Here is a 19,956-nt window from a genome sequence, read left to right on the forward strand (position 1 = left end):
CTAGAAGTAGAAGCCTAAGTGTTATTGTCCATTAGTTTACTCCAATTAGGGTTAGGGGAAAATATATACACACTACCGCTTAAAAGTTTGTGGTCACCTAGAAATGTCCTTGTTTTTGAAAGAAAAGCACATTTTTTGCTCATTAAAAATAGCATCAAATTGATCAGAAATACAGTGTAGACATTGTTAATGTTTTAAATGACTATTGTAGCTGGAAATGGCAGATTTTTTAAATGGAATATCTACATAGGCGTACAGAGGCCCATTATCAGCAACCATCACTCCTGTGTTCCAATGGCACATTGTGTTAGCTAATCCAAGTTTATAATTTTAGAAGGCTTATTGATCATTAGAAAACCCCATTGCTCTGTTAGCACAGCTGCAAACTGTTGTTCTGATTAAAGAAGCAATAAAACTGGCCTCCTTTAGACAAGTTGAGTATCTGGAGCATCAGCATTTGTGGGTTCGATAACAGGCCAGAAACAAAGACCTTTCTTCTGAAACTCATCAGTCTATTCTTGTTCTGAGAAATGAAAGATATTCAATGCGAGAAATTGCCAAGAAACTGAAGATCTCGTACAACGCTGAGTACTACTCCCTTAACAGAACAGCGCAAACTGGCTCTAACCAGAATAGAAAGAGGGAGGCCCCAGTGCACAACTGAGCAAGAGTACTATTTAATGAAGCTGCCAGTTCAGGACTTGAGGCGTCTGTTTCTCAAACTAGACACTCTAATGTACTTGTCCTCTTGCTTGGTTGTGCACCAGGGCCTCCCACTCCTCTTTCCATTCTGGTTAGAGCCAGTTTGCACTGTTCTGTTACATCTATGACGTTAAAATGCCTATTTACTCTGTTACATCTGACTGTTCCATCAGCCCAGCCAGGCAATTTATAAACTTGATCTCCACTAGACATTATCTTACATTTCTTTTAGACCAACATTTAGTTTTCAATAGCGGAGATTTGTATAAAGCTTGCGGTCTGTCTCTGACATTTTCAACATTGTTTCAATATTCAAATGCGGTCCCATAGTAATGAACGTGTTGGGAGTCGGGACGAGACAGACAGGCAGAAATTCTCAGCCATTCAAAATCATGAATCAGCTGGCATCATTTTTATGGCTATATACAAATAAATTATTGGGTCTCTGGCAACCGAACCGATAGAACGAACGACCAGCCGGCTTGAGAAGCAACCCTAGATGTGTGTCAGGACTATATCTTGTGGAAGGATGAAATAAACTCAGCAAAAAAAGAAACATCCCTTTTTTAGGACCCTGTCTTTCAAAGATAATTCGTAAAAAATCTAAATAACTTCACAGATCTTCATTGTAAAGGGTTTAAACACTGTTTCCCATGCTTGTTCAATGAACCATAAACAATTAATGAACATGCACCTGTGGAACGGTCGTTAAGACACTAACAGCTTACAGACGGTAGGCAATTAAGGTCACAGTTATGAAAACTTAGGACACTAAAAAGGCCTTTCTACTGACTGAAAAACACCAAAAGAAAGATGCCCAGGGTCCCTGCTCATCTGTGTGAACGTGCCTTAGGCATGCTGGAAGGAGGCATGAGGACTGCAGATGTGGCCAGGGCAATAAATTGCAATGTCTGTAATGTGAGACGCCTAAGACAGCGCTACAGGGAGACAGGACTGATCACGTGTAACACCTGCACAGGATCGGTACATCCGGACATCACATCTGCGGGACAGGTACAGGATGGCAACAACAACTGCCCGAGTTACACCAGGAACGCACAATCCCTCCATCAGTGCTTAGACTGTCCGCAATAGGCTGAGAGAGGCTGCACTGAGGGCTTGCAGGCCTGTTGTAAGGCAGGTCCTCACCAGACATCACCGACAACAACGTCACCTATGGGCACAAACCCACTGTCGCTGGACCAGACAGGACTGGCAAAAGTGTTCTTCACTGACAAGTCGTGGTTTTTGTCTCGCCAGGGATGATGGTCGGATTCGCGTTTATCGTCTAAGGAATGAGCGTTACACCGAGGCCTGTACTCTGGAGCGGGATCGATTTGGAGGTGGAGGGTCCGTCATGGTCTGGGGCGGTGTGTCACAGCATCATCAGACTGAGCTTGTTGTCATTGCAGGCAATCTCAACGCTGTGCGTTAGAGGGAAGACATCCTCCTCCCTGATGTGGTACCCTTCCTGCAGGCTCATCCTGACATGACCCTCCAGCATGACAATGCCACCAGCCATACTGCTCATTCTGTGCGTGATATCCTGCAAAACAGGAATGTCAGTGTTCTGCCATGGCCAGCAAAGAGTCCGGATCTCAATCCCATTGGGGCACATCTGGGACCTGTTGGATCGGAGGGTGAGGGCTAGGGCCATTACCCACAGAAATATCCGGGAACTTGCAGGTGCCTTGGTGGAAGAGTGGGGTAACATCTCACAGCAAGAACTGGCAAATCTGGTGCAGTCCATGAGGAGGGGATACACTGCAGTACTTAATGCAGCTGGTGGCCACACCAGATACTGACTGTTACTTTTGATTTTGACCCCCCCCCCCTTTGTTCAGGGACACATTATTCAATTTAATTTAGTCATGTCTGTGGAACTTGTTCAGTTTATGTCTCAGTTGTTGAATCCTGTTATGTTCATAAAAATATTTACACATTTTAAGTTTGCTGAAAATAAACGCAATTGATAGTGAGAGGACGTTTCTTTTTTTGCTGAGTTTAGTATGAATACATTCATCAAAGTAACATTTTTTTTATCAAAATATGTCAATCATTATTTGAATATGTTGGTAACCTGTTGTATAAAAGTGACACGTGGCAATATATCCTCCAAACACCGGCTTCGAGGGCATTATCACTTAAATAATCCACGCTCTAGACTGCCTTTCAAGCCAATCAGAAATGAGTATTCAACAATGCCATGCTATAACTGAGCAATAAGGCCCGAGGGGTAAATGTGGTAAATGGCCAGTATACCACACAGTGGAGTGTCTGGATACAGCCCTTAGCTGTGGTATATTGGTCATGGACAGCAAACCCCTGAGGTGCCTTATTGCTATTATAAACTGGTTACCAACGTAATTAGAGCAGTAAAAAGAAAATGTCTCATACTCGTGGTATATGATCTGACATACCATTCTGGGCTCGAACCATCCATTTTATAATTAAGCAATAAAGAATGAGGGGGTGTGGTATATGGCCAATATACCACTGCTAAGGGCTGTTTTTAGGCATGATGCAAGCAAGTTTTCTGAGCTTGGAATATTGAAAGCTGTGGTATATTAGACCATATGACAAAAACATTTAATTACATCTAATGTTATTGGTAACAAGTTTATAATAGCAATAAGGCACCTTGGGGGTATATGGGCAATATACCAAGGCTTTCACCCAATCAGCATTCAGGGCTCGAAACACCAGGTTTATAATGGCTAGCAGTAAAAATAAATATTTTGTCATACCCGTGGTATATGGGGTGTGGTATATGGCCAATATACCACGACTAAGGGCTGTATCCAAGCACTGTGTGTTGTGTCGTGCCTAAGAACAGTCCTTAGCCGTGTTATATTGACCATACACCACATCCCCTTGGGCCTTATTGCTTAAATATACCATGGCTAAGGGCTGTTCTTACTCACAACGAGAAGCGGAGTGCCCGGATGCAGCCCGTAGCCATGTTATCTTGGTCATATACCGCAAACCCTTGAGATGCCGTATTGCTATTATAAACTGGTTACAAACATAAATAAAACAGTAAACTAGTATTTTTGCATCATACTCGTGGTATATTGTCAGATATAAACAGCTGAAATGCTGTTTCAGCATCCAGTACCCAAACTACCCAGTTTATAATGTCTTATTATACATACCTGTCCCATCATGGTCTCTTTGTACTGCTTCTTCTGGGTGACCTTGATGGGCGGCAGCTTGGTGACGGCTGACACCAGGAAGTTCATGAGGATGTCCTCACAGTTAGCCAGCTGGTCCACCATGCCCTTCAGGCTGGCAGGCAGGAAATTGGTGTACAGGAAGTGGTAATATCTGAGGAGGAAGAATAAGTTAGTGAACAGGAAGTGGTAATATTTGGAGAGGGAGAAGAAGAAGAGTTGAGAGGGAGATTTGGAGGTATTTGGAAAGACCTGGGACTCACTCAAGATTAGAGTTTGGATCGATTGATTGATTTGATTGAGTTAAAAGCTAATCAAGCAGTTCAATGTACGTTTTATAACAGTGCTGAAATGAGTCTTTGTTGAACAACTGAATGAAAAAGAATGTAATGAGGGTTGGGACAGGATCCACGATGCACCACTCAACATGACTGATGTACAGTATGTGGCCTCAGGCTACTTCCTACAGTAGTGTTCAGTGGAGGCTTATGTCACTTTCAATTGTGTTTGATACCTTTCCATTCCAGCCATTACAATAAGCCCGTCATCCGATTTCTTAATCCACCAGCCTCCACTGGTAGTCAGTGCTTGTCTTGGGCACGAGCTTACCAGAAAAGAGTACTGGCACCTCAAATGCTCTACTGCTTGAGTTCCTGCACCTGTTATAGAATATTAGCTCAGAAAGTATTGTGAAGCTCCTGTACCTAAATATAAACAGTACCAGCACCCAAAATAAGTACCGGCACCTATTTCAGTCCAAGTCAAGCACTGCTGGTAGTGTAATACTGTTGAACAGGGTGAAGTTGCACCTATACACTGATCTTGGGTCAGTTTTCTGATCCTAGATCTGTACCTAGGGGAAACTTCACCCTGGAGCTTGTACTGTAGCCTCCTACTGCACCTGTGGTAGATGGCAGCTCCGGTCAGCACCATGGAGTAGTCGTTGGTCCACTTGGAAGTGTAGCCCCAGCGCTCCTTGTTGCTGTCCCAGAAGTGGCTCCGGGCCGGGTAGCCCACCAACCTCTCTGGGAAGCTCTGCCACACCGTGAAGGCAAAGTCCACCTGAGGAGGAAGACAAAACCGATAGCAGACACCATGGATTCCAGTCATTGCACTAGCGCTAGTTGGCAACTTCCTTCAAACCGCACGCAGACATTAAAATGGTATCCTCGAGTTCATCTGACTCTGGGGAAGTAGATAAAGGGCCTCATAGCCAAATTCCCAAAGTATCCGTTTAATACACATTTTATACACTCAATGAATGCACACTCTCCATTTATTTTTTTATTTAACTAGGCAAGTCAGTTAAAGAACAAATTATTATTTACAATGACGGCCTACCCCGGCCAAACCCTCCCCTAACCCGGACGATGCTGGGCCAATTGTGCGCCGCCCTATGGGACCATGCACAGAGCTTATAGACAGATACGCGCCCTCTCTCGAATGCCTCGTCGCACAAACTTATTACACAAACGTGTTTTCAAAAGCCCTCTGCAGTTGGCCGACCTCTCGCTGGTTGATCAAAGCATTTAAATAAATAAATCAGAGAAAACAGACAGGGTCAGCCTGGTTCCGGCAGCAGCCAGATCCCAAATAACACCTTCCTCCCAATAGAGCACACTATAGTGCACTATGTAGGGACCAGGGTGCCATTTGGGACACATGCAGCGCCTCCACCAGAAACGGAATTAAGAGTGTGTAATAACAGCCACAAAAAACAGCCTTTATGGGCTCCCACTCAAAACCTTGTCTCGGCAACATCTGTGTTCTCATGGTGTTATGCCAAACTGTGAGCCTGACTCAGCTCGAGGAATGAAGAGAAAAGGCACCCCAGGAAGCAGAAATTAAACCCTTATTAAAACAGTCACAACGGTGGTTTCCTCAATATGCAGGGGATCGCGACGTGATAAAAGATGCCAATTAAACAGAGAGATGGGGAGAGCAAGCAATGGAGAGAGAGTGAACATGAGAGAAGTGTAAGGGGTGGGAGGGATAGAGAAAGAGTATGAGAAATTGCTAGAGATAAAGAGGGCAAAATAAGAGAGACAGATGGATCCCTAAGTACTATATAAGAGAGGGGGGTAAGAGAAAGTTGCATGCAGGACAGTGAGGCAATGAAAGAGGTAGGTTTGGAACTCGCTATACTTTCACTCGCATTCTCCCCATTTCTGTACTCTCATAGGGACAGCCAGGCTTGGTCTCTGTCAGGCTTGTAGCGCTGCCTGGAGCGTGGAGAAGTGTCGCTCCCGCACTTTTTTCAATTTGAGAATACACAAAGCTGGTGAAACTATTTCTGGAAAATTGTATAAATTACACCGAACAAAAATATCAAATGCAACATGGAGCGCTAGTCCCATGTTTCATGACCTGAAATAAAAGATCCCAGGCATTTTCCATAGGCACAAAACATTTATTACTCTCACATTTTGTGCACACATTTGTTTACATCCCTGTTTGGGAGCATTTCTCCTTTGCCAAGATAATCCATCCACCTGACAGGTGTGGCATATCAAGAAGCTGATTGAACAGCATGATCATTACACAGGTGCACCTTGTGCGGCGGACAATAAAAGGCCACTAAAATGTGCAGCTTTGTCACACAACACAAGGCCACAGATGTCTCAAGTTGAGGGAGCGTGCAATTATACTGACTACAGGAATGTCCACCAGAGCTGTTGCCAGATAATTTAATGTTAATTTCTCTACCATAAACCACCTCAAATGATGTTTTAAAGAATTTGGCAGTACATCCAACTAGCCTCTCAAATGCAGACCACATGTATGGCGTCGTGTAGGCGAGCGGTTTGCTGATGTCAACGTTATGAACAGAGTGCCTCATGGTGGCGGTGGGGTTATAGTATGGGCAGGCATAAGCTACGGAAAACTAACACAATTGCATTTTATCGATGACAATTTGAATGCACAGAAATACCGCGATGAGATCCTGAGGCCCATTGTGAGGCTCATTTTTTAAGGTATCTGTGACGAACAGATATGTATTCCCAGTCATGTGTAGGCTGTCATTGTAAATGAGAATTTGTTCTTAACTGACTTACCTAGTTAAATAAAAATAAAAAAGTGAAATCCATAGATTAGGGCCTAATGAATTTCTTTCAATTGACTGATTTCCTTATATGAACTGTAACTCAGTAAAATATTTTTAATTGTTGCATGTTGCATTTCTTTATTTTTTTCCCAGTGTATATTTAGATTAGCACAATATAATGACAAACCAAATTAAAATGTATAACAGCCTAGAGATATATAATTTGTGGTTTCTTCCCAGTCTTCTCTCAGGCGGTGGCGAGAATGATGAAGAACTATGTGTGTGTACTGCGGAGGCCAGTCAGAGGCTTGACCACTTTGGCCAATCAGCACGTTGGAAAACATATATATATATTTTTTTAAATCACTGTGTCTGCCTTGACATTCATAAAACTCCACGGAACCCCTCGCCCAGTGGAACCCAGAACGATATATGACCACATGGTTCCGGCGACACCGCTCTGCGCCGAGGACACCCAAATCATAGTGGACACAGCAAATCCCATGGAGCCGGACCCTCTCTGGAAGTTTTTGTAGCCCTGCTTGGGATATATTTAGCCTACATTGGCTATTGGTTGAGACGCAGGGCTCGATCTAGCTTGGTATGTCAGGGTGGTGATAGTTCACCTGTTTTATTTTATTCTATAATAGGGTATATTGTAACCATGTGTTCAAGCTAATCAAATCAAAGTTTATGATACAGCAGGCAAGCTAGACAAACTGAAATGCCTACTCGCAAAAAAAGCTCCCCTCTCAAACAGTGCAATGATATTCAGCTATATGTATTTACATTAGGCTATAGTCAAAAAATAGCTATACCAAGCAGTCGTAGGCCTATTAGGCTATAGGCCTAATGAAAATGGTTGTTTTTTTGTTCCTGAACTGGCCAAATGGCAGAGCTATCCTTCAGCACCACAAGTTATTAAAGGTTAAAAAGTTGGTTCAACTTCAACATCACAGTGCAATCCTGGCGCTGTCCTTTCAGCACCACGAAGGATGCTCCAATCGCTTAAAATGACATATCGTCCAGATCTGTTGCCTACGCCTAATAGTCCTACGCATCACTTATTGTTATTATTATAATAATAATTAGTGATGCACCGATATGACATTTTTGGCCTATACCCGATATTTTCCTTGCCAAAAAAAAGATACCGATAACCAATATAAAAAAATGTTACGGCCTTTTAAGCATTCTAGTACAATTAAATAGTTAAACACACACACATGGATGCGGTGGTCTAAGGACTGCATCTCAGTGCAAGAGGCGCCACTACAGCCCCTGGTTCGAATCCAGGTGTATCACATCCGGCCGTGATTGGGAGTCCCATAGGGCGGCGCACAATTGGCCCAGCGCCGTCCGGGTTTGGCCGGGGTAGGACGTCATTGTAAATAACAATTTGTTCTTAACTGACTTGCCTATTTAAATAAAGGTTGCACGCACGCACGCACACACCAAAAAGTTATTTTGTTGGCATTTACGTATGTCCCCATTACCAGTAAAACATAATCAAAACCTATTTCTTTCACTTACTTGCTGTGCTGTTTCGTTGTTCACTTGTTCAGTCACTTCATTCTCAACCAGGATTTCTATGGAACACCGTTTGGGTCTTTACGTGTCAAAAAATATACTATTTGGTAGGCCTCCCGGGTGGCGCAGTGGTCTGGGGCACTGCATCGCAGTGCTAACTGCGCCACCAGAGTCTCTGGGTTCGCCCCCAGGCTCTGTCGCAGCCGGCCGCGACCGGGAGGTCCGTGGGGCGACGCACAATTGGGCTAGCGTCGTCCGGGTTAGGGAGGGTTTGGCCGGTAGGGATTTCCTTGTCTCATCGCGCTCCAGCGACTCCTGTGGCGGGCTGGGCGCAGTGCGCACTAACCAAGGGGGCCAGATGCACGGTGTTTCCTCCGACACATTGGTGCGGCTGGCTTCCGGGTTGGAGGCGCGCTGTGTTAAAGAAGCAGTGCAGCTTGGTTGGGTTGTGCCTCGGAGGACGCATGGCTTTCGACCTTCGTCTCTCCCGAGCCCGTACGGCAGTTGTAGCGATGAGACAAGATAGTAATTACTAGCGATTGGATACCACGAAAATTGGGGAGAAAAGGGGATAAAAAAAATAAAAAAAACTATTTGATGTGTCAATTAAGCTTGTTGACCAATCAGGACCTGAATATGACTGCAGGTCACATAATTTAACGTAGTTATTATACATTGATTACACTATCACTTGTATTTCATATGTCACATATGTTTGCTATGATACTGGTAAAGTTGTCTCGCGCACCTACGGTGCTGGTCATAACAAAAGCTAGCTAGCTCATGGATGCAAACAATGTTCTTCCCCAAAAACATAGCAGAACGACAATCTGGTTCAGTAGCTATAATTAGCTAGCTAACTATATAGCTGGGTATCATCATCTAAAATAACCCTAATTTATAAGACAGTTCTTATTTGATTAATGGTGGTCGGACCTATCTATGTGAAGCTAGCCACAATAAGGATTAGCCACAACAGTGGACTTTATGGTTAGCCTTCAAAATAAAAGTATGGCATAATTCTACTATTTGTATTCATTTGCATCACTGTCAATGACATACTTTTATTATGAAGACAAACCTCAAATTCCACCATTGTGCCTAATCCTTATGGTTGCTAGCTTCACAACACAACCCTGTCGAGCCTCACTAGCCAGATGAAGCTAGCTGGCTGCTTATAACGTTAGCTTTGGGCAACAGGGTTAAGTAGCTGGCTAGCTATTTATTTTCATGAACTGAAGTTCAATTTCAATAGGCGAACATCAAGTGGCAACCTAGCTAATACTTACTCACAAGGATTCCTAAATCATTGCTAAGAATAATGAAAATTACTGAAGTTTCTACAGCTAAAGCTAGCTACCCCAGAAGTTGCAGTCGAACAAATGATGCTTTATTACCAATGCGGTATTGAAAACACATCGTTCGTGGCCGGTGTTTGCAGACTTTTGTACAGCTTTGACAGTGCTACTGTATCTTTTTTGACACGCAAAGACCCAAACGGCGTTCCATAGTATGTATGTCGTCAAGCTAATAGCAGTGACTCTATTACTGTGTAACTCCAGTAGGGCAACATCTGAAAAATAGCGCACTTGGTAGTGTGTACCGGCGCTCGACCAGTCGGCGAAAGCCAACATCACCCACGACAGAACGGTTGATTGTCAAGGGCAATGAATTCCATTATCTTGGCTTTAATGGATTTTGCCTTTGAGTTGTCTCGCTGAAATTTTCTTACTCTTTCAAATTACTGCTCGACTTGTTGACTGCTCAATCCATACAGCAGACATTGTGGGCTAGGTTAAGAATGCTGTGTTGCACAAAATTTGACGTGGCGTCATTACGTCATGTGCATACCTATATAATGTAGGCGCGTCAGCTTTGACATTGGTTTTGCACATCGGCGTTAAACCAGACATTGGCCGGGATTTCACCAATGGTGATTTTAAACCAGAGTTAAATGTCTGTGATGGAAAACTGAGGATGGATCGACATTGTAATTACTCCACAACACTAACATGTGTTAGTGTGAAAAGAAGGAAGCCTGTACAGAATAAAAACAATCCAAAACGTGCAGCCTGTTTGCAACAACATGCTGACCAAACCGCATGTCCGCGTGCGCCATCGCGCACAAGTTGATTTTGTTCACCCACACCAGAAGCGATCAGAACACGCAGGTTGAAATATCAAAACAAACTCTGAACCAATTATATTAAGTTGGGAACAGGTCAAAAAGCATTAAACATTTTTGGCAATTTAGCTAGCTTGCTGTTGCTAGATAATTTGTCCTGGTATATAAACATTGGGTTGTTATTTTACCTGAAATGCACAAGGTCCTCTACTCCGACAATTAATCCACAGATAAAACGGTAACCCGAATTCGTTTCTCATCATCTCTCCTCCTTCCTTCAGGCTTCTTTTTCTTCTTTGGACTTTATATGGGCGTTGGCAACCAACTTTACAGCATTACTACAACCTACCGGGGTGTGGACCTAAATTAATCTTTCAATCACCCACGTGGGTATATGCTCCTAAAAACCAATGAGGAGATGGGAGAGGCCAGACTTGGAGCACGTTGAGCGTCACAAATAGAAACAATTTCTATTTTAGCGCCTGGCGTGCGAGCAGTGTGGGTGCAATGATTGAACAACATTTAACATGTGTACATTTATTTTGCCGCATGTAAGGCACAAAAGTAATTGTAAAAGTAAAATGTGGCAATGAAATCAACTTTTTGTCCTAACTACAAAGCATTATGTTTGGGGCAAAACAACTAGAGGCGAAAGAGCACCTATTTACACCTATTTAGGCGAGGTGCTGGCTAGCGGAGTTGAACACTTAAAAAAATAAAAGGAGAGCCGCACACTCTAGGAGCTCAGATGCAAAAATATTTTATGTCCATCGTTTCGACAGACAAGCTGTCTTCATCAGGGTATGACGACTAACACTGCAGGGTGACTCGTTTGTATATAGTGTCAAAAGACAGACACAGGTGTCTGTAATCATGGTCGGGTGTGGCCTGATATCATTGGTTAATTCTCATATATTAAAATAGCATACAAAAAACATAAATGGATAGCGTACGATCATAGATACAATTTGGCTACATGAGCATACAAACATTTACAATAGCAAAATCACAATAATGGCTTCCGATCAAAGTCTACGTTGAGAACGAAGGGAGCAAGGGTCTTTAAATTAAAGATCCAGGCAGCCTCTCGTTTTAACAATAAATTGTCGAGGTCACCTCCTCTCCTAGGGAGGGTGACATGTGCGATGCCAATATAACGTAGAGACGAAATTGAGTGGTTTGCTTCCAAAAAGTGGGCCGCAACTGGGTAAGTCGAGTTTTTGCACCTAATGGTGCTACAATGCTCTGAGATTCGTACTTTTAATACGCTCTTTGTTTTACCCATATAATTTTTACCACAAGGACAAGTTATAAGATAAATAACTGCCTTAGTGGAGCATGTGATAACACCTATGATTGGGATCCGTTTCCCTGTTTGGGGGTGTTTGAAGGATCTACATTTATAAGTGCCATTGCATTGAGCACAGCCATTACACGTGTAGTTTCCATCCAGTAGGGCTGCAAATACATGATGGGCAGGGATATCTTGGGGTGGTAAATCAGAGTTTACAAATTGATCTCTAAGATTTCTTCCCCGCGAGAATACGACCAAGGGAAGGTCCGAAAACACATTACCGATACTATCATCGGATCTTAGAATGTGCCAATGTTTGTGAACAATTCCCTTAATTTGTTCAGAGCACTTTGAATAGCGGGTATCGGGAACGCATAAAATGCTTCTTTTTGCGAGACTGACCTTGAAAAAGGTCATGTCTCGTTTTGTTTAGAATTTTCTCAATGGCAGTATTAATCGGACCATTTTTGTACCACCACTGAGTACTACTCTTCATATTTTCAAGCATGGTGTGGTTGCATCATGTTATGGTTATGTTTGTCATCGGCAAAGACTAGGCAGTTTTTTTAGGATAAAAAGAAACAGAATAGAGCTAAGCACAGGCAAAATCCGAGAGGAAAACCTGGTTCAGTCTGCTTTCCAACAGACACTGGGAGACAAATTCACCTTTCAGCAGGACAATAACCTAAAATACAAGGCAAAATATACACTGGAGTTGCTTACCAAGACGACATTGAATGTTCCTGAGTGGCCTAGTTACAGTTTTGGCTTGAAAATGTATGGCAAGACTTGAAAATGGCTGTCTAGCAATGATCAACAACCAATGAAAAAGCTTGAAGAAATTTTAAAAGAATGATCAAATATTCTACAATAAATTTGAAATAATCTTAGACTTACCCAGCAAGACTCACACATGTAATCGCTGCCAAAGGTGATTCTAACATGTATTGACTCAAGGGATTGAATAATTATATTTATATGTTGTTTTTTAAGTTAGAATTTTTCTTCCACTGAGTATTTTGTGTAGATCGTAAAAATAAAAATGTAATCAATTTCAATCCCACTTTGTAAAAACAAAATGTGGAAAAAGTCAAGGGGTGTGAATACTTTCTAAAAGGCACTGTAGCCTACAAGGCAGGCTAACAGTTTGTTAACGCCATCTGTTCTAATTCGCTCACGAAACAGTAATTCTAGAAGATCAAAATCCATATGCCAATGAAACTGATTGAGATCAATCAAATGACTGGCATGGAGATGCAGTTTGGACGTTTCACCGGTAAAACGTGAAGAATTTGCATTAACGACAAACAGTAAATGGCCTATTTTGAAAAGATGTAGCCTAAGCCTAACTTGGTCTTTGAGGCTATTGAAACATAGAAAATGTTCTTTAGACAATATGTGTGGGCATAGGCAGACATTGCAATTGGAGGATGCATTTTATACATATTCTATTCTATATTTAATTGGCTTCATCTGTCGGTACAAACTTTGAGGAAATGATGTTGTCATAAAAAAATAAAATGCGCTCCCTCACTAAAATAGCACTACACCACTGGTCCCTGTGCTGACACAGCACCACACAAAGCACCGAGGGCCCTGGAGTAATGCCAACACTGACATCATCATTATCCCCCCCATCAGCAGAACAGAGCAGAGCAGAGGCCACAGCAGCCTGGTGTGCCACTACACTGACAGGGAGGGAGGGAGGGAAGGAAGAGAGGGGGAGGGAGGGTAGCGAGAAAGAGAGAGACAAAGAGGGTTGAGAGATGATAATAGAGATAGGAGGAAAGAGACAGAGAAGGCGAGAGAATGGGGGAAGGGGGAAAGCTACATGGGGAGAGAGAGAGAGTGGCCATTAAAAAACAAACAGCATGAGGTGGAGTGAGGTGAGAAAAGCAAGGAGTTAAAGGGTAGAGGAAAAGCAGGGGAGCGCACCAGAGCTCTGGAGAGAAAGTAGTCCCCCATTCCAACACAGTAGTATCCTTAGTGATGTGTGGAGGAACACTAACCTCTGTGGTTGAGAGTACAGTGTCCTCATCCAGGCTGAGCACGGCGTCGGTGACAATGGTCTCGTAGGGCAGGAAGCGACTGCTCATCACCTGCATGGGGAGACAAGAGAGTACACAGGGTCAGTACACTGTCCTCTGTAGCTCAGTTGGTAGATCATGGCGGTTGGCGGTTGCAATGATAGTGGGCTCGATTCCCGGGACCACCCGTACGTAAAATGTATGCACGCATGACTAAGTTGCTTTGAATAAAAGCATCTGCTAAATGGCATATTATTATATACTGAACAAAGATCGAAACGCAACCATTTCAACGATTTTACTGAGTTACAGTTCATATAAGGAAATCAGTCAATTGAAATAATTCCTTAGGCCCTAATCTATGGATGTCACACAACTGAGCACAGGTGCAGCCATGGGTGGGCCTGGGAGGGCATAAGCCCACCCACTGGGGAGCCAGGCCCAGCCAATCAGAATGATTTTTTTCCCACAAAAGGGCTTTATTACAGAGAGAAATACTCCTCAGTTTCATCAGCTGTCCAGGTGGCTGGCCTCAGACGATCCCGCAGGTGAAGAAGCGATGTGGAGGTCCTGGGCTGGTGTGGTTACATGTGGTCTGAGCTTGTGAGGCCGGTTGGACGTACTGCCAAATTCACTAAAACAAGGTTGAAGGTGGCTTATGGTAGAGAAATGAACATTAAATTATCTGGAAACAGTTCTGGTGGACATTCCTGCAGTCAGCAAGCCAATTGCACACTCCCTCAAATCTTGAGACATCTGTGGCATTGTGTTGTGACAAAACTGCACATTTTAGAGTGAACTTTTATTGTCCCCAGTACACGGTCCACCTGTGTAATGATCACGCTGTTTAATCAGCTTCTTGATATGTCACACCTGTCAGGTGGATGGATTATCTTGGCAAACGAGACATGTTCACTAACAGTGTCACGTTGGCATAAATGATTCGGGAGACAGGCGCAGGAATGCGTAATAGTTTTTTTTTTATTAAGCCCAAATTACAGCGTTCCGTGTGAAGGCACGGGGACGAAGACCGAACAAACACGTAACAAAACACAGGGTAGAAACCCAAAACAAAAGAGTGAGGAGTACCTCGAATAAATAACACGTGCCGAATGATTATCACACGGGGCGAGACCCGTAATCATCTGCGCAATCCACAATGGCACGAAAGCCCGAAACACACAGCACAGGTACTCACACGCACCAACGGACATTATAACAATAATGGACCGCCCAATGGAAACCAAAGGGCACAAGTACTAATCAGTGGGAATAGGGGACAGGTGTGCGTAATGAAAGTTCGAGTGATCCGTGACAAACAGGGATGTAAACAAATTTGTGCAATTATTTTTTTTAGAGAAATAAGCTTTTTGTGCGTATGGAAAAATTCTGGGATATTTTATTTCAGCTCATAAAACACGGGACCAACACTTTACATGTTGCGTTTATATTTTTGTTCAGTATATATTACAACGGCACAGCACAAGGGTCTATACATAAAGCACTGAATAGATATGTCCCAATAGACATGAATGAATGGGTTCCTTTAAGTCTTCTACTCTCCTTTCGTGACCAGGTATGAATATGGTAAAAATATGGTGGAAACCTTACTATAGAATAGATTGGATTGAGATGCTTTGCTTGAATGTTGTGAAACCCTACAAAACACACACTAGCTGAAGTAGTCCTCGTCTTACACACGACACAATTTCCCCTTTCCTGATTGTGACAAACCCGTATTTTCAATTTCTATAATATATGACAGCTTTAAATATCTACAAAAGTATGTATAGTTAGTATAGTACGGGTAGCAGAGGTGGGGAGTGTGGAGAGCTACATTGGGTAGGTAAAATACCGTCTTAAATGATATGTATACAATACATACATACATTTACTGACTGAGCTGAAAGCCAAGGGTGGAGAAACACACACTCAAGTGCATGTATCATGTATATTCACTAGAAATCAAACACACCCCACACGTACACACAGCCTCACGCACTCATTCGGCCACAGAACCACACACATGCATGGGACACAGACACTTCACACACCCCCCCTCCTTTCAAACGCTCCGTATAACAGCCACACGCTTCCTTGTAACCTTTTATCTGGAGACAACACTCAGCTCTGAAGGTCGGGTCATTCCAGGAATCCCTGTTCTTTCAAAAAAGCTACTGCTTACATAAAGTCTATGTGTGTGTGTGTGTGTATGTATATATACTGCATAAAGCATTGGGTAGAGAGACTAGAGAACAGAGGATGATTAGTCAAAACAACACTTCGTACCCGCCGACCTCTGCCACAAAGTGCCCTAAACGGAACACATCTCGAATGACTCAGATTGCTGTGTAACTGTGTGGCCAAAGAAGTGCGACAAAAACAACTAACAAATAACACAAATGACTCCAAATGTCTACAATTCCCAGCCACGTTTTAGTCGCTCAGAGAGAGAGAGATTTGCACATCATAACAACACTATATACACATAATATGACATTTGCAATGCCTATTATTTTGGAACTTCTGTGAGTGTAATGTTTACTGTTCATTTTGTATTGCTCATTTCACTTTTGTTTATTATCTACTTCACTTGCATTGGCAATGGTAACATGTTTCCCATGCCAATAAAGCCCATGAATTGAGAGAGAGAGGGGGGGATAAGATGAGGATGCAATTTCTTTCCCCATCACAGATGGTTTTAACGTTAAAAGTGTGACATGTTTACCTGGGGGGAGGGGCTTGTACGCGCTAGGAATGTGAGCTCTTAGAGCAGGAATCAGCCTCCCACATTCCTCAGAGAGGGAGGAAGAAATAGGGGAAAAAAGAGAGAGGGAGGGAGAGAAAGAGTGAAAAGTATAGCGAGAGAGGGTAAAGAAAGACTGTGCGAGAGACACACCGAGACAGAGAGCGAGAGGCAACAAAATGTGTGGTGCAAACCACAATAACACTGTACCGCTGGGTCTCGACCCCCCCCCCCCCCCTCAAAGTAATGAGCAGTCTAACAGTGTAATTAATACATTTCATAATCATTTGGTTGTTTAGGAAGGCCTTGGATCGCAGAATACGATTGTTTTATTTATTTCAAATAACACAACAGCATTTTAAATAGTTTGTTACTGTAGGCTATGTAAAAACTAACCCCTCCCCCAAATTTTTTACAATTATAATTAGGTTTTGAATAAACCATTTCTGTGGAATGCCTTTGTTACAACTCTGAAACAAGTGTTGGAACACGGTAACAGCTTCTTTTTAGAACGATAACGAGAAGACGAAATATGCACCAACCACCAAGACCAGAGGTCAAATGATGAAAACGGTAGCCTAAACATCAGTATAAGCTACCAAGTGGCCTTGATAGTCACAATCAGCACAAAAAAAGGAATAATAACGTATACAAGTGTTGATATGACTGCAGTAAAAAAAATATATATTGTCAGCTCGTGCTTATGTTGTGTGCGTCTTCACGCAATGGCATCGGTTGGATTTCGTTTAGCTGTTACTCCTTGTCCCAACAGTTGACACAAATCTTCATAACATTCACTTGCTTGACACACTGACGTACTTTTGTTTGGTTGTAGTGCGTAGTAGTCGCCTGTTTCCTCATTGTGTTCCGTGGTCTTGTCATTCTTCAGCCCTGTTGTGGAGTACAACAGCTGAGCAGCCACCTTATTTTGTGCAGAGGGAGGGAGCTCCCGTCTCACTTTGTTCACGGTGCCGGCCAGACTAGTTTTCTTTGCAAGCGAGTCGCTCGCCAATGACAGTGAAGAAATAGTCCATGGTGACACTGCTCCCAATGCCAACGTAAGGTTCCACAAGACTCAAAACCACATCTTCTGACACTCGCTCACATGTGGATATTTTCCCAGATATTGAAAGACGTGCAGCATTTACAATAATGCACGCTCTCACTGTGCAGCCAACTCCAAAGTAGGTCAGAGTAGACTGATATGACCGCTTGGATTCAGTGGATTGATATAGGGTAGATACCATTTAAGATTATAATTAGAGTGGATCAATACAACAGAATGGCCCGCCCTGTTCTTCATTCACTATTGGTGATTACATAATTATGCATTGTTTGCTTCCCCTCGCTCATCAACTCACCCATTCTCCCCATCATACTTCATTTATTTAATCTGTTGTTATATGTGTGATATTAGTTTCGGTATAGTTTAGGTTCAGTTTCCAGGCAATGATCGTGGGATTATCAGTTAGGCACTGCACTTTCAATTTTCGGGAGAAGGAGCGGAGCAGGCCCTACTGCCGGGAGAAGGAGCGGAGCAGGCCCTACTGCCGGGAGAAGGAGCGGAGCAGGCCCTACTGTCGGGAGAAGGAGCGGAGTAGGCCCTACTGTCGGGAGAAGGAGCGGAGTAGGCCCTACTGTCGGGAGAAGGAGCGGAGTAGGCCCTACTGTCGGGAGAAGGAGCGGAGTAGGCCCTACTGTCGGGAGAAGGAGCGGAGTAGGCCCTACTGTCGGGAGAAGGAGCGGAGTAGGCCCTACTGTCGGGAGAAGGAGCGGAGTAGGCCCTACTGTCGGGAGAAGGAGCGGAGTAGGCCCTACTGTCGGGAGAAGGAGCGGAGTAGGCCCTACTGTCGGGAGAAGGAGCGGAGTAGGCCCTACTGTCGGGAGAAGGAGCGGAGTAGGCCCTACTGTCGGGAGAAGGAGCGGAGTAGGCCCTACTGTCGGGAGAAGGAGCGGAGTAGGCCCTACTGTCGGGAGAAGGAGCGGAGTAGGCCCTACTGTCGGGAGAAGGAGCGGAGTAGGCCCTACTGTCGGGAGAAGGAGCGGAGTAGGCCCTACTGTCGGGAGAAGGAGCGGAGTAGGCCCTACTGTCGGGAGAAGGAGCGGAGTAGGCCCTACTGTCGGGAGAAGGAGCGGAGTAGGCCCTACTGTCGGGAGAAGGAGCGGAGTAGGCCCTACTGTCGGGAGAAGGAGCGGAGTAGGCCCTACTGTCGGGAGAAGGAGCGGAGTAGGCCCTACTGTCGGGAGAAGGAGCGGAGTAGGCCCTACTGTCGGGAGAAGGAGCGGAGTAGGCCCTACTGTCGGGAGAAGGAGCGGAGTAGGCCCTACTGTCGGGAGAAGGAGCGGAGTAGGCCCTACTGTCGGGAGAAGGAGCGGAGTAGGCCCTACTGTCGGGAGAAGGAGCGGAGTAGGCCCTACTGTCGGGAGAAGGAGCGGAGTAGGCCCTACTGTCGGGAGAAGGAGCGGAGTAGGCCCTACTGTCGGGAGAAGGAGCGGAGTAGACCCTACTGTCGGGAGAAGGAGCGGAGTAGGCCCTACTGTCGGGAGAAGGAGCGGAGTAGGCCCTACTGTCGGGAGAAGGAGCGGAGTAGGCCCTACTGTCGGGAGAAGGAGCGGAGTAGGCCCTACTGTCCGGGAGAAGGAGCGGAGTAGGCCCTACTGTCGGGAGAAGGAGCGGAGTAGGCCCTACTGTCGGGAGAAGGAGCGGAGTAGGCCCTACTGTCGGGAGAAGGAGCGGAGTAGGCCCTACTGTCGGGAGAAGGAGCGGAGTAGGCCCTAATGTCGGGAGAAGGAGCGGAGTAGGCCCTACTGTCGGGAGAAGGAGCGGAGCAGGCCCTACTGTCGGGAGAAGGAGCGGAGCAGGCCCTACTGTTGAGAGAAGGAGCGGAGCAGGCCCTACTGTTGAGAGAAGGAGTGGAGCAGGCCCTACTGTCGGGAGAAGGAGCGGAGCAGGCCCTACTGTCGGGAGAAGGAGTGGAGCAGGCCCTACTGTAGAGAGAAGGAGTGGAGCAGGCCCTACTGTTGAGAGAAGGAGTGGAGCAGGCCCTACTGTTGAGAGAAGGAGCGGAGCAGGCCCTACTGTAGGGAGAAGGAGTGGAGCAGGCCCTACTGTAGGGAGAAGGAGTGGAGCAGGCCCTACTGTTGAGAGAAGGAGTGGAGCAGGCCCTACTGTCGAGAGAAGGAGGGGCAGCGGGGGAAAACCATAAAAAATGACATGACCTCCTAAAACTGGTTGTAACTCCAGTTCTGTTTGTGATATTAAGATTCTAACAACGATACTGTGTTATATAGACTTATTTAGGAAAGGTAAAGG

At 44.5% G+C, this 19,956-nt stretch overlaps 1 protein-coding gene across 1 annotated transcript in view; it reads right to left on the bottom strand.

The window, feature by feature from the left end:
- The window catches only part of ext1b (exostosin glycosyltransferase 1b), a 117,267-nt gene that overhangs the window by 8,376 nt on the left and 88,935 nt on the right, over positions 1-19,956 (bottom strand). Inside the window, exons 8-10 of the mRNA XM_055876036.1 lie at positions 13,880-13,969; positions 4,777-4,937; positions 3,858-4,029 (exon numbers count right to left, since the gene is read on the bottom strand). Coding sequence (XP_055732011.1) covers positions 3,858-4,029; positions 4,777-4,937; positions 13,880-13,969 — 423 coding nt within the window. The remainder of the gene's footprint in view (positions 1-3,857; positions 4,030-4,776; positions 4,938-13,879; positions 13,970-19,956) is intronic.

The sequence above is a fragment of the Salvelinus fontinalis genome, chromosome 22 (genome assembly GCF_029448725.1).
Source record: "Salvelinus fontinalis isolate EN_2023a chromosome 22, ASM2944872v1, whole genome shotgun sequence".
In the NCBI taxonomy this organism is placed as follows: Eukaryota; Metazoa; Chordata; class Actinopteri; order Salmoniformes; family Salmonidae; genus Salvelinus; species Salvelinus fontinalis.